The 13,991-nt window shown below is 42.4% G+C and overlaps 1 protein-coding gene across 2 annotated transcripts in view; it reads right to left on the bottom strand.

The window, feature by feature from the left end:
* The window catches only part of HTR7 (5-hydroxytryptamine receptor 7), a 110,606-nt gene extending 97,041 nt beyond the window's left edge, over nucleotides 1-13,565 (bottom strand). For both annotated transcript variants that reach the window (XM_023226241.1, XM_023226240.1), the window contains exon 1: nucleotides 12,656-13,565. In XM_023226241.1, coding sequence (XP_023082009.1) covers nucleotides 12,656-13,194 — 539 coding nt within the window. In that variant the 5' untranslated portion in view covers nucleotides 13,195-13,565. The remainder of the gene's footprint in view (nucleotides 1-12,655) is intronic.
* Nucleotides 13,566-13,991: the final 426 nt, after the last annotated feature.

The following is a 13,991-nucleotide window of genomic DNA, read 5'->3' as shown; positions in this document are numbered from 1 at the left end:
AAAGATCAGTCCAGCTCAGGGGTTCTCCCTCTGGCTGCACATTAGAATCATCTGGGGGATATTTTCAACTATACTGATGTGACACACAGGCCCACCTGGCATCAATTAAGTAAGAATCTCTAGGGGGTCTCCCCAAGCATTGGTATACAGTTGCCCAGGTGATTCTAACATGCAGCCAGGGTTGTGCACCCTGCATTAACAGGGGCCAAGTATGAAGACCCAGAGACCCCCGAGAGGCTAATGTGAGTGCCCAGCTGAAAGATGATAGGGACTGAAGTTGAGTTGTTGGGGGTAGGGGGCTGTGTAGGGACAATCGGAAAGACTTGGTGATCAGTAAGTGAGAGTAGAAGGCTGAGGTGGAAAATTTCAAAAATGATACTCAAATGTCTAGCAAAGCAACTGGGTGCAAACTGATGGCACTTATTGGGATGGGAACCTTGGACGAGAAACAAGGTACGGAAGTTAGAACATTATTTCTGTTCTGATGTAGTGTTGAAAAGGAGGATGCCTTCGGAGAGTTGGCCAGATTAAAGCTATAAGGGACTGCATGATAAAGAGCCTTAAATGCTATCCTAACAATATCCTCCTCATACAGCAGGCAATGGCTACAATGATGTAGTGAAAGATGTATGACCTTTGGATTCAGACACTGTTCCAGTCACATACAATGTGTGTGAGCTTCCTCAGCTTCTTCACCTATAGAATGGTATTAAAAGTGTTCATATATGTCTTGTTCATCTTTGGCCAGCAGAGTCACTCAACAACAGACACTCAAAAAGCACCCTCACAAGGATATTGTAAAGATTTGATGCAATGCCATGTGTAAAGTGTCTAGAAACTTAAGTAGCACAAAAGGCATTCATAAAATGGTAGTGTCATCCCTGAAGGGTTTCCAAAGAAGCATGACCCAGTGACACTCTCACACTGAAGTTTTAGAAACTGTATGTGACCCCATACATGCATGGAGTGGTCACCTCCATGCATCTGGAGGCATCCTGGTGCCGCAATATGATGCCTGGCCGCCAAGAAGACCACCGCCTGCCTGGGATGGCCGCCCTTGGTGCCCAGAAGCCATGAGCTTTCCCCCTAGACCCTTCACTCTGTGATCTTCTGCCCAAGAATTTTGTTTCCGTGATACCTCACCCTCTGTTCTGATGCCACCCAAGAGGCTGTGGCTGACCAGCGCTTCAGACACATTGTTCTCTTTTGCCTGTTCTCAAAATAGAATCATATGCCAAGGTGGGGAAAAAAAAGCGTATATGAACATCTGTGTGAAGGATGGGCGAATGGGAGGAGAAATGGTTGAGTATCCCTGATCCAAAATGCTTGGGACCTTTTTCATATTTTTTATATTTCAAAATATGTGCATATACATAAAAAAATATCTTGAGCATGGGACCTAAGTCTAAATACAAAATTCATTTTTGTTTTATATTTACCTTGTACTCATAGCCTAACAGTAATTTTATTCAATATTTTAAATAATTTTGTGTGCCCATCACATGAGGTCAGGTGTGAAATTTTCTACTTGTGGCATTATGTCAGTACTCAAAGATTCTAATCTTGGAGCATTTTGGGTTTCAGATTTTCAGATCAGGGATGCCCAATCTGTACTAGGTTTAGCAGCTGAAATTAAGTTCAGCTGCATGTGATAAACAACACAATGGTATTCATCAGTTAGCAGGAAGTCAAGGTTCCAGCAATTCTGTGGAGTTGACAGTCCTCCATGATCCAGGCTACCATTCCAGCATACTGCTCCTCTTTACCAAGTATGGCCATTTTTGTCCATTTTGACTAAGATGGTCAGAGCTCTAGCCACCATCTTCATATTCCAGGCAAGAAGATGGAGGAAAGGACAGAAAACAGGAAGAGGACACACACCAATTTTCTTGAAGGCAGTTTCTGAGAAACTGAAACATAATACTTCTACTAACATCTCTCAAGCCCAAATTTAGTAACATGGCCACATCTAGCTATAAGGGAGGCTAAGAAATGCAGTCTTTATTCTGGGCAGCCATATCCCCAGGTCAAAGCAGGAATTCCCATAACTGAGGAGAAAGGGGAGGATGGAGATTGGGGTAGGCAACCAGCAGTATCTACTGCAAGGGGTGAAGGGTTATTGACGGGCTTCTCCTATGCTATTCCCTCACTCAGAATGCCTTTCTGCTCCCTCTCTGTGAGTTCACTCAAAGACTCATTCACTGCCTCTGTGTTCTTGGCATCTGCTGCTCCTTTGACTGGAATGTTCCATGTCTCCACTTTTATTATTTTCCTTAAATATATTTATACACATAGATATAAATAAATACACAATATGTGAACAGGCTTTGAACACAAGTTCCATCCATACAAACTGTATGTCCTTGGCAAGTCACTTCTACCCTCTGAGCCTTAAGTTCCTCCTACATCAAGTGGGGATACTCATGCCCACCTCACAATGTTGTAGAGGGGATCAGTGGAGATTTCTGTATTTGGGAGTGGTCTGTAAGGAATAAAGCATTAAACATCTATTAGCTATTATCATTTCTACCCTGAAGCATTACTTCCTGTTAGTTAACATAAAAGGAAAAAAAAAGTAGTTGGTGGCTAAGTGTTACTATACAAAAGAACAGGGCAGTAGACCCATTTCATCTCCTTCTCACTTTCCCATAGCAAAGCCAGAAGAGGATTCCATCAATTCTTAAAATGTATCTACAAGCAGAAAATTAATTTTAGAGATGAGCAAGGATAACTTCCTTTGAAGTGAAAGGAGATCTGGAGAAGCCAGAATGCACCCTGCCCTGCTGATTGAAGCAGAATTAAAGCCAAAAGCAGAACTCAGATCATCAGAGGGAATGAGTCATAGTACCTGGCGAGGAAGCAAGGCTTCAGCCAGACACCAATCAGAGCTAAATATTACAGCTCTTGCAAATAAGGCAGATGAGTTCCTGTAACCACGAACAACCCAAAGGTGGTCCCTGCCCTCATACACAAAGGTAAAAATTAACAGTTGCTGACAGCATTAAAACAATAACTGTATCTGCTCAGATTAATCATATATCTGACTTAACCCAAATATACCTCACGAGATGTATCAAATACATACTTTTGCCCCTTTCATTATAAAATGAAATACATAGGCATGAAAGTGCCTAAAGTATATATGGACACTTTAACAATAATTAAGTTAACCCTTTTGTAATTACCGCTCCAGTCAAGAAAGAAAACACTATACCACCTTAGAAGCATGCCTCTCTGATCTCAGTTTTCTCCATCCCATCTAACCATCTAAAAGCAATCACTCTGTTTGTTCTTTCTTTTTTGTTTGTTTGTTTTTTTTATACAGGGTTTGCTCGTGCTGCCCAGGCTGGAGTGCAATGACGTGATCTCGGCTCACCGCAACCTCAGCCTCCCAGGTTCAAGCGATTCTCTTGCCTCCCAAGTAGCAGGGATTACAGGCATGTGCCACCATGCCCAGCTAATTTTGTATTTTTAGTAGAGACGGGGTTTCTCCATGTTGGTCAGGCTGGTCTCTAACTCCCAACCTCAGGTGATCCACCTGCCTCAGCCTCCCAAAGTGCTGGGATTACAGGTGTGAGCCACTGTTCCTGGCCTCTTTGTTCTTATGATATACATTTCCTTTCTTTTCCTTATAATATTACCACTTATGTACATCCCTAAAAATATTTTTGTCTATTTAAAATTTTTATTTGAATTGAATCACATATGTATATACTTTATACTTTGCTGCTTCTGCTCAGCCTTACATTTGTAACCCCAAAATATTTATCAGTGAAATGATATGACATCTGAAATTTGATTTAAAATAATTGAATGAAGGAGGAGTCACAAATTATATTTTTAATAAATTGACCATAAATTGATCACTGTTGAAGATGGATGATGGCTACATCAGACTTATAGTATACTTGACTTTAATATATGTTTCCAAATTTATATAACAAAAAATAGTTTAAATTACTTCATGAGATTCATTTGGTTGCTGTGTGTAGTTAGAATTTGCCCATTTTCATTGCTGTATAGCAATACTTCTCTAAGATCCCAAGACCAGAAGCATCAGAATCACTTGAGAATTTATGTGAAGTATAAATTCTTAGCCCCACCCCAGACTTTTCAAATCAGAAACCCTTGCGGTAAGGTTTCTGATTTGGTAAGGTCTGGGGTGACGCCCAACAATCTGTGTTTTAATAAGTTCTCCAGGTAGCTCTGATGCACATTCAAGTTTGATAAACACTCCTAAATAGCATTCTGTTGTATAACTATACCATAATTTATTTATTCATTCTACTATTGACACATGTGTGTATTATTTCAAGTTTTAAGGTTTCAAGTTTGTGAATACTATAAATATTCTTATAGAAGACTTTTGGTGGACAAGCATCTTTCTGATATATACCTGGTGATAAAACAACAAGGTCTTAGGGTGTATGTATTTTTTAACATTACATGATAACATTAAACTATTTGCAAAGTGGTTCACCAATTTACAGTCCCACTAGTAATGTATGTAAATTCCCTTTGCTCCATATCTTTCCCAACGCTTAGTAGTTTTTTGACATTTTAATTGTTGTCAATCTAGAGGGTTAAACACTTAAACTTTCCAACTTAGAATTTTTTTAAAAAAACACACCTATTAGAGAACAGAACTTCAGACGTAAAATCAGTTTCACAAATATATTAGTTGGTGAGTTTTCATGGAGTAAATCCGATGCAGGAAAGAATCTGGTACGATAGAGAAACTGAGAAAGGTCAATGTGACTGGAATGTGGCAAACAAGACAGAATGCAGTTCAAGATGTTGAGGAGTGAGGCAGGGACAAACCAAGGACTTCCTACATGTGCTAAAGAGTGAATTTTTTTTTTTGAGACCGAGTCTGGCTCTGTCGCCCAGGCTGGAGTGCAGTGGCCGAATCTCAGCTCATTGCAAGCTCCGCCTCCCGGGTTTACGCCAATCTCCTGCCTCAGCCTCCGGAGTAGCTGGGACTACAGGCGCCCGCCACCTCGCCCTGCTAGTTTTTTGTATTCTTTTTAGTAGAGACGGGGTTTCACCGTGTTAGCCAGGATGGTCTCGATCTCCTGACCTCGTGATCCGCCCGTCTCGGCCTCCCAAAGTGCTGGGATTACAGGCTTGAGCCACTGCGCCCGGCAAGAGTGAATTTTATTCCAAGTGAAATGAAAAGAAAATGAAAAATTTTAAGCAGGAAATTTACATAATTATATTTCTATATTAGCATACATTTAAAATATTTCAGGCACATATCCACTTCTAGCTACGATGGGTTGTTTGATACTTCAGACCAATGCTTCTGCTGAAAGCCACTTTAAAAGCTGGATAAAGCACAAATACACACACACACACACACACACACACACACACACACACCTGCATGCTATGATGCCCAAAAGCATCAAGCAGTTGTTGAGACAACCAGGACTTCAGGAAACAAAATCCTAAAGAAGACAGAAGCACAGGGAGGTGAGCCAATATTGTGCATGCTGTTTCCCTTGGGGCATTTGCCAAAATTGGGTGAAGGGTAAGGGGCTAAGGATCCAGGTAAAGAGCCTCAGCAGAGAGTTGCTAATAAGGGGCAAAAACACCAGAAGAGCATTTGGCAGTCCCTTGGAGATAGAGAGGCAAAAGTCAGAGGCCTAAAAGGTAAAGATGCCAGTGAAACCTAAGCCTAGCACCTGTTTGATATTTCCCTCAAAACATTTGCTGAATTCTGAGACTGCATAAGGCAGGAGGCTAAGAAGCCATGCTTGACAGTTTCACAGTTTTGAGGAAAGAATATTTAAAGTTCTGAACTAGCCAGCGGGAGAAGTCATTGGGCTGAAATCCTAAGAAGGCTACATCCTAGAAAGGCATCTGCCAGTGGCAGAGCTCTATCAGAACTAAAATACAGCCTATGTTCAGCTCAGTCCCTAACTGGATTAAAATAATCAATTGTCCAATATGCCTGCCTAGCATTTTCTCTGGAACAAAATAACATCATCTACAGCATCTACAGTTTTTCATGCAATATGATGAATATTCAATCAACATTTGCCAGGTATGCCAAGACCAAAAACCCAGAGAAAAACACAGATCACACAAAGAAATCACAAGTGACTCAGATATTGGAGTCAGGAAACAAAGAGTCAAACTATGATTAATACACTAAAAAATATAACAAGATGAAGAAATTAGATGAAAAGGTAGAGAATTTCACCAAAAAAAAATCAGCATCAATTTAAAAAGCTTAAATGGAATTTCTAGAATTGTAAAATACCATTATGGAAATTAACTCAATAGATAAGGTTGAACAACAGATGAGACATAGTAGAAGAGACAATTAACAAATTGGAAGGCTGGTCAAAATTTTTTCAAAACTCAAGCACAGAAGTAAAACATAAAATGGAAAATATAGAAAAGAGTAAGAAATGTGTGTGACACAGTAAAAAGGTCTACAATACATATATCTGAAGACATAGAAAAATAAAGAATGGAACAATAGTAGTGTTTGATGAGATAACAGCAAACTGATTAAAGATATTAATACACAAATTTTAAAAATCATTAGGAACCCCAAACAGGGTTAACAGTAAACAAACAACAAAAATCAATAAAGCCAGACCTAGTGACATCACAGAAAAACTGAAAACTGATAAAAATTAAAGACAAAGACAAAACCCTAAAAATAGTCAGGGGATAAAAGACACATTACCTTCCATGGAGTCATAATAATGTTGGCTAATGGCTGATTTTTCAACAGAAATGATGGAAGTCAGAAAACAATGAAACAATGTTTTAAAGTTCTGGGGAAAAAAACTAGAAATATAAAATTCCATAGTCAGTGAAAACATCATTCAAAAATGAAGCTGAGGCCGGATGCATTGGTTCACATCTGTGATCCCAGCACTTTGGGAGGCCGAAGTGGGTGGATCACAAGGTCAGGAGACTGAGATCATCCTGGCTAACATGGTGAAACCCTGTCTCTACTAAAAATACAAAAAATTAGCAGGGCGTGGTGGCAGACACCGGTAGTCCCAGCTACTAGGGAGGCTGAGGCAGGAGAATGGCCTGAATCCAGGAGGCGGAGCTTGCAGTGAGCCGAGATCGCGCCATTACACTCCAGCCTGGGCGACAGAGTGAGACTCTGTCTTAAAAAAAAAAAAAAAAAAAGAAAGAAAGAAAGAAAGAAAGAAGCTGAAACAAAGACACTTTCAGACAAGTAAGAATTGAGAGGATTGGTCACTAGCAAACCCTCAGTAATATGGTTTGGCTGTGTCCCCACCCAAATCTCACCTTGAATTGTAATAATCTCCACATGTCAAGGGCAGGGCCATATGGAGATAATTGAATCATGAGGGCGGTTTCACCCATACTGTTCTCCTGGTAGTGAGTAAGTCTCACGAGATCTGATGGTTTTATAAATGGGAGTTCCTGTGCACAAGCTCTCTCTGGCCTGCTGCTATGTAAGACGTGTCTTGCTTCCCCTTCACTTTCCCCTATGATTGTTAGCCATGTGGAACTGTGAGTTAAACCTCTTTCCTTTATAAATTATCCAGTCCTCGGGTATGTCTTTATTAGCAGCATGAGAACAGACAAATACATTCAGTAAAAAAATAATGCTGGGCAGGGCATGATGGCTCACATCTGTAAGCTCAGCACTTTGGGAGGCCAGGGTGGGAGAATTACTTGAGGCCAGGAGTTCAAGACCAACCTGAGCAACATAGCGAGACCTTCTCTCTTTATGATAAAAAAAAAAAAAATGTTTTAATTTTAAAAAATAATAATGCTAACAGGCATCTAATTTGGCAGAAAATGATCCCAGATGAAAAGGCAGTAACGCAGAACAAAATAAAGAACACTGGAAAAGATAAACACGTAATATCTAACGGGTTTTAATAATCTGTAGACCTAAAATGAATGCCAAAAATAACATAAAAAGTGTGAGGCAATAGATAAAATTAAAATGTTCCAAGGTACCATTTTACCTAGGATTGTATTTCCCAAAATAAATTTAAACATGCCCACAAATGACTCGTACACAAATGAATGTTCAGAGCAGCACTATTAGAGATAGCCAGAAACTGGAAAAAACTCAAATATCCATCTACTGTGAATGGATAAGCAAATTATGGTATATTTACACAATGGAATACTACTTATCAATAAAAATGAATGAACCACTGATAGGCTAAAAACTACAGATGACTCTCATAAACATTATGTTGAGAAAAAGAAGCCAGATTCAAAAGAGTACATACTATACAATTCCATTTATATGAAGTTCTAGCCAAGCAAAACCCCAATGTGTGATGCTAAAGTCAGGACAATGGTTCTCTGTGCAGGCAATAGAAACTAGAAAGGGAGAAGAAGAGGGGACCTCTGGGAGGTCGCCAGTATTCTATTTCTTAATATAGTTGTTTACATGGATGTGGAAATTCATCAAGCTTCATACTTAGAATTGTGCACATACATATACTTTTCTATATGAATTTCAAAAGTTTTAACAAATATTTCAGTCATACAAAAAGTTATACAAAGGATAATAAGTCTATATTCACCACTGAGATTAAGAAACAAAACATTACCAACATAGGTGATATATATACTACAGATTATACCTCCACTCACGCCACCAGAGATAAACCACTGTCCTGAATTTGGTGTTAACCACTCCCCTGCACTATTTTATACTTTTACTCCTTCTACAAGCTTCCCTAAATGATATGTAAACTATTTTCCATGTTTTAAAACTATACATAAAAAGTAATTTGATTTCTTTTTTTTTTTTTTTAAGACAGTGCCTCACTCTATTGCCCAGGCGAGAGTGCGGTGGTGTAATCATGGCTCACTGCAGCCTCAACCTCCAAGGCCAAAGTGATCCTCCCACCTCAGCTTCCCAAGTAATTAAGACCACAAGCATTTGCCACCATGCCTGGCTCTTTTCTTTTCTCTTCTTTCTTTTCTTTTCTTTTCTTCCTTTCCTTTCCTTTCTTTTCTTTTCTTTTTTCTTTTTTTTGTAGAGATGGGAGTCTCCCTATGTTGCCCAGGCTGGTCTTGAACTCCAGGGCTCTAGCAGTCCTCCAGCCTCGGCCTCCCAAAGTGCTGGGATTACAGTTGTGAGCCACCACATCTGGCTGGTAATTTGATTTCTATTTTTAAAAGATCATTCTAAAATTAGCACAAGGGAATATTCTTGGATGACAAGATATTGTATATCTTGATTAGAACATTGGTCACATAGGTATATATATATTTGTCAACATACAAATTGAATATTTAAGATCTGTGCATGTCATTATATGTAAATTATCTCACTTAAAAAAGTTTTCTAAATAGACCGTTCTTATTTCTTCTCAGGGAATAGATCAGGGCTGGACAGAAGTAGAACCAGGAAAGTCAATTAGAATATTGCAGTAAACCTGATGAGCATCAAAGTCATCTATCTAAAGTGTAAGGAAGAAAAGACAACTTATGGATACAATTCTTTGAGCAGCTTAACCATGAAGCAGAGCAGTAGCTGGAGGAAGAAGTGAGGCCAGAGGCCAAAAAAGGGTTTTAAAAGATACAAAACAGAACTTGACACCGTAGAAAGGAAAAGCTGAAGAAAGACCATCAATGAGATGGGCATGGTGGCTCACGCCTGTAATCCCAGCACTTTGGGAGGCCGAGGTGGGCAGATCAGTTGATGTCAGGAGTTTGCCAACATGGCAAAACCCCGTGTCTACTAAAATACAAAAATTAGCCAGGCATGGTGGCATGCACCTGTAATCATAGGTACTTTCGGGGACTGAGGCACAAGAATCACCTGAACCCAGGAGGCGGAGGTTACAGTGAGCCGAGATCGCACCACTGCACTCCAGCCTGGGTAACAGATTCTGGGTAAGAGATTCTGTCCCCTCCACACCCGCACACCCCCCTAAAACAAACAGAACAACAACAACACAAAAGACCATCCATGAAGAAACAATGAACAAAGTCCTTGAGAAGGTGGGGAGACAGAATATAACATCCAAGTACTTTCATATTTGCTGGTTCACAATGTCTTTTTGCTTTTTAACTGGAAGGAAGTTAAAAGAAGGGTACATATGCAGGACAGATTGTTTGGTGGTGGAAAGATAAAAGTTCTCATCTGATGGTTGCTACTTTTTCAAAGAATCCAAGTCATTTTCTGAAAAAGACAGGGGATGGGAGCTCTGAAGCCTGTGAAAAACAATATGGCATTATATTAGAAAAGCATCCCAGTATGATGGGGAGTGGTTAAGAAAAATGAAAGGTTCCATTTTAGACAGGTTAAATGCCCAACAGATATCCAAACTCTCAAAGTACAGAATGAACATGAAAGCAACAATATTGTAATTAATCTTTGATTATGCTGCACAAAGCACAGTGTATCCTATATTAGGTACTCAAGAGGGAATGAACAAGGGAATGAATGAAGATAATTTTTTTACATATTTTCACAGCACATTTAATATCATCTGTCATATTCTACAATGGAATTGCAGAAAATATTCTTTTCAGAAATCATATATTTTCCTTTTTTCTCATTTTTAGTTCTCAGTGTTCTTGGAAGAAAATCAGTCTGTGTCTTCCAATTTTATCAATTCTTCATTTTCTCTGAAGACATGATATGCTGGTCTTCTAAAATAACTTTTAAGCAGAATTCACCAATGGGGCAATTCTCACAGGTAAAAGGAGAATCTATATGCCTATGTGAACACAATTTGTGACAATCATAAGAATATAGTTAACACTAAAATTTTAAGCTCTTGCCAAGAAGGATTAATCTCTTCTCTGTATTCAGGACATGCCTGCCGATGCTAAGTCACACATGCATGCTGAGTGAAGAATGCCTTTAGCTCATGTATAGGAATCACAAGATGATCTCAGCCAAACCTCAACGTAGCCCAGAAGAAGAGAAACACTGGCTGTCTTAGGAGACAAATTAGCACAAGGTCTATTTATGTATCATTTATCAACTGTGAAATTTTAAAAAATGGTTATAAATACAGTACTTGCAGCATAAACCGTTATTTGTTTTATTACACTAAGTTCCATTTAAAAGGACTCCATTCATGCAGGATGCTCTGTTTTGGTTGGCTGAGCAGTCAGATTTCTGTGCTTATAATTCATGTATATACTTACTATGTGTATTGAGTGTACTCTTTTAATTCCAGTTGCCACAGCCAGACTGTAAATGCATATGTTTTTGTCATTCTTAACTACTGTAATTCAGAACTTCAGCTGCCAAATTTGGTGCTAATATTCTCACATATGCAGTTCATGCTCTGCTCTTAAATAATTCCTTGTTTGCTGTCAGCACCTTCTACCATGATATATAAAATGGGAGAATCAATTTAAAGAAAAATAACCCAAACTGTTAACTAAATGGAGCTACAATATATTTTTCTTCTTGAAAATATTCCCTTTCCCATTACTTCCTTTATTTAGTAATTATAAACCCTGGTCAAGCAAACAATACATATAGCAGAACATTTTAAGTATCAGCAAACCACAAACAGCAGTGTTTTCAAGAAGAAAAAAAGGAAAATCTCAGTTTCATGCTAGACCATCTTTTGAGGCACTGTCATTTTAAGTGTGGAGGCATCAATTATTTCCCCTAGGCTGAAAGGTCTACACATATAAAGGTTCTATAGATCCACTAAGAAAATAAGCAAGCATTTCTGTGTATCATTAAACACAACAGGATACTAGTTCTGAAACACCAGCAGAATTCTGAGTGTGAACATTAAGGTTTCATACATCAGTTTCAAGTGAAATAGAGTTGTTTTAGGCCAAAGACGTTTGAGACCATACTTCAAGTTGTCAACTGCATAATATTTCAAGGGTCAAAAACCAGCTCCATTTCAAAAGCCTGTAACCTTACAGTCTGAAGAAACCCTGTGGGTCTCCTAGTTCAATATGACACCCAAGGCAGGAATTTTTCCCCTAGCATCCCTGACAGATGGTCAGCCTCTGTTGCAATTACTCCAGTGGGGGAGTTCTCAACAGAAGGCTCCCAAGGGCTATGATGAAAGGCCAGAACCAGCCATTCAGACCTGGAGTAAGGCTCCAGTCAGTAAGCTCGCAAGATACAGACAGCATTACCAAACATTAAAACCAGACTTCCACAAGCAAGAATGCAATTCTGAATTGACCATCATAAGGATGCAATGTCTAAGACATGCAGACCCCAATTCTAGAACCATCCAAGGTCCTTTCACTGGCCTAGGGAGTAGCTCTCACAATTGGGGAAGCAAGGTGGCTTTTCTCCGATTTTTTTTTTTAAATGACTCTTTAAGGCTCACAGCAAGGCTTGATCAAGTCAGGGAGCATCAAATCCCTTCCTTCCAAAAACCAAGGCAAGGGACCCCCTGGCGGAAATGCTAAGGCTTAAAATACTCTTAACTTTGGTCTTAAATTCGTCACTACAGTAAACCAGAATATTTCGGGTTTTTCTTTTAAAGATGTACATAGGCTATGCTATAACTGAAGTTTGGTTGGTGTAGGGTAGATGGGGGGTGGGGGGCGAGCGGTGTTTTCAGCGCAGCCCTTCATCCCGCCTTGAAGTCTGGCTTGATCCTCCCTGGAAAGGCGAGCGCGCAGGGCTGAGCTGCCTGCCGGTCCCCAGCCGGAGCCTGGGACGGGGCGGTCCGGCCCTTACCTGTCAATGCTGATCACGCACAGGGTCATGATCGAGGCCGTGCAGCACATGACGTCCATGGCGATGAAGACGTTACAGAAAAAGTGGCCAAAGATCCACTTGCCCCCGATGAGGTCGGTGACGCTGACGAAGGGCATGACCGCCACGGCCACCGAGAGGTCGGCCAGCGCCAGGGACACGATCAGGTAGTTGGAGGGCTGGCGGAGCTTCTTGACGAAGCACACGGAGATCACCACTAGGCAGTTGCCCGCGATCGTCAGCAGCGTGATGAGCGTCAGGATGGAGCCGATCACAACTTTCTCGGCTCTGCCGTAGTTGATCTGTTCCCCACAGCCGGAGGCATTGTCCGGGGGCGCGTCCCAGGTGGGCGCGGGGCTGGCTGTCACCTCGCTCAGCAGGTGCGGCGCCCAGGAGCCCGCGACCGGGTCAGCGCCACCGTCGGGGCTCAGGTCGGGCAGCCCGCGCCCCACCTCTGGCAGAAGGAAAGAGCGGAGGTGCCCGTAGAGGTCCGGGCGGCCGCTGCTGTTAACGTCCATCATCGCGCCGCCGTCTGCCGCTGCCCATGGAGCCGGCGCCCCCGCCACGCGCTCCGGCTGCCGGCCCCGGGGCTTCACCTCACCGGTTCCGCTCCGCCCGGCCCAGCCATGGGGCCCGCGCCGACCGCTGGGGGGCGCCCCGCTCGGTCTCGGAGCCCCGCACTCCTCGGACCCCCGGCCGCTGCGGATAACGCGGGAGCGCGGCCTCACGGGGACTCCCTGCGGGAGACACCTCGGCCCCCGACGGACGCCCGGGACACGCGGAGTCGAGGGAGCTCGGGCTGGACTCCGCCGGCAGCTCCACAGCTCGCAGCAGCCGCTCGGCTGGGCCGAGAGCGCCCAGGCGGCAGCGGCAGCGGCAGAAGTTGCGGAGTGCGCCCCGCCCCTCGCGCCCGCCGCCGCCGCCGCCGCCGCCGCCGCCGCCGCTCCCCTGCGGCAACCGCGCCGCGTCCCCGCCGCCGCCGCCTCCGGCCGCTGCCCGCGCCCTCGCGCTCCTGGGACGGGATACCCGGGCTGGGCAGGGACCGCTGCCTCTCCCGCGCCTCCCTACTGTGAGGGGGCGGCGCTGCACGCGCCTCCCGGGATCCCGGGTCCCTTCGCCCGAGAAGCTGTCCTTGCCGCATGATAGATACTCAGAACCCCTCCAGCCGACCCCAGCCTCAGCACAGTAGTCAGCCACAGTTCACTGGGGCATTTTTCTTTTGTTAAGAGGCCTAATGAGCCAGCGGATGTTCGGGCTTATTGCGAAATGAAGAACCTGGAGGGGGATTTTATTTTTCTTAATTAAACAAACAAACAAA

Source organism: Piliocolobus tephrosceles, chromosome 9, assembly GCF_002776525.5.
Source record: "Piliocolobus tephrosceles isolate RC106 chromosome 9, ASM277652v3, whole genome shotgun sequence".
Classification (NCBI taxonomy): domain Eukaryota; kingdom Metazoa; phylum Chordata; class Mammalia; order Primates; family Cercopithecidae; genus Piliocolobus; species Piliocolobus tephrosceles.
Note: the sequence above shows the minus strand (reverse complement) of the source record. Positions and strands in the feature narration are given on the sequence as shown.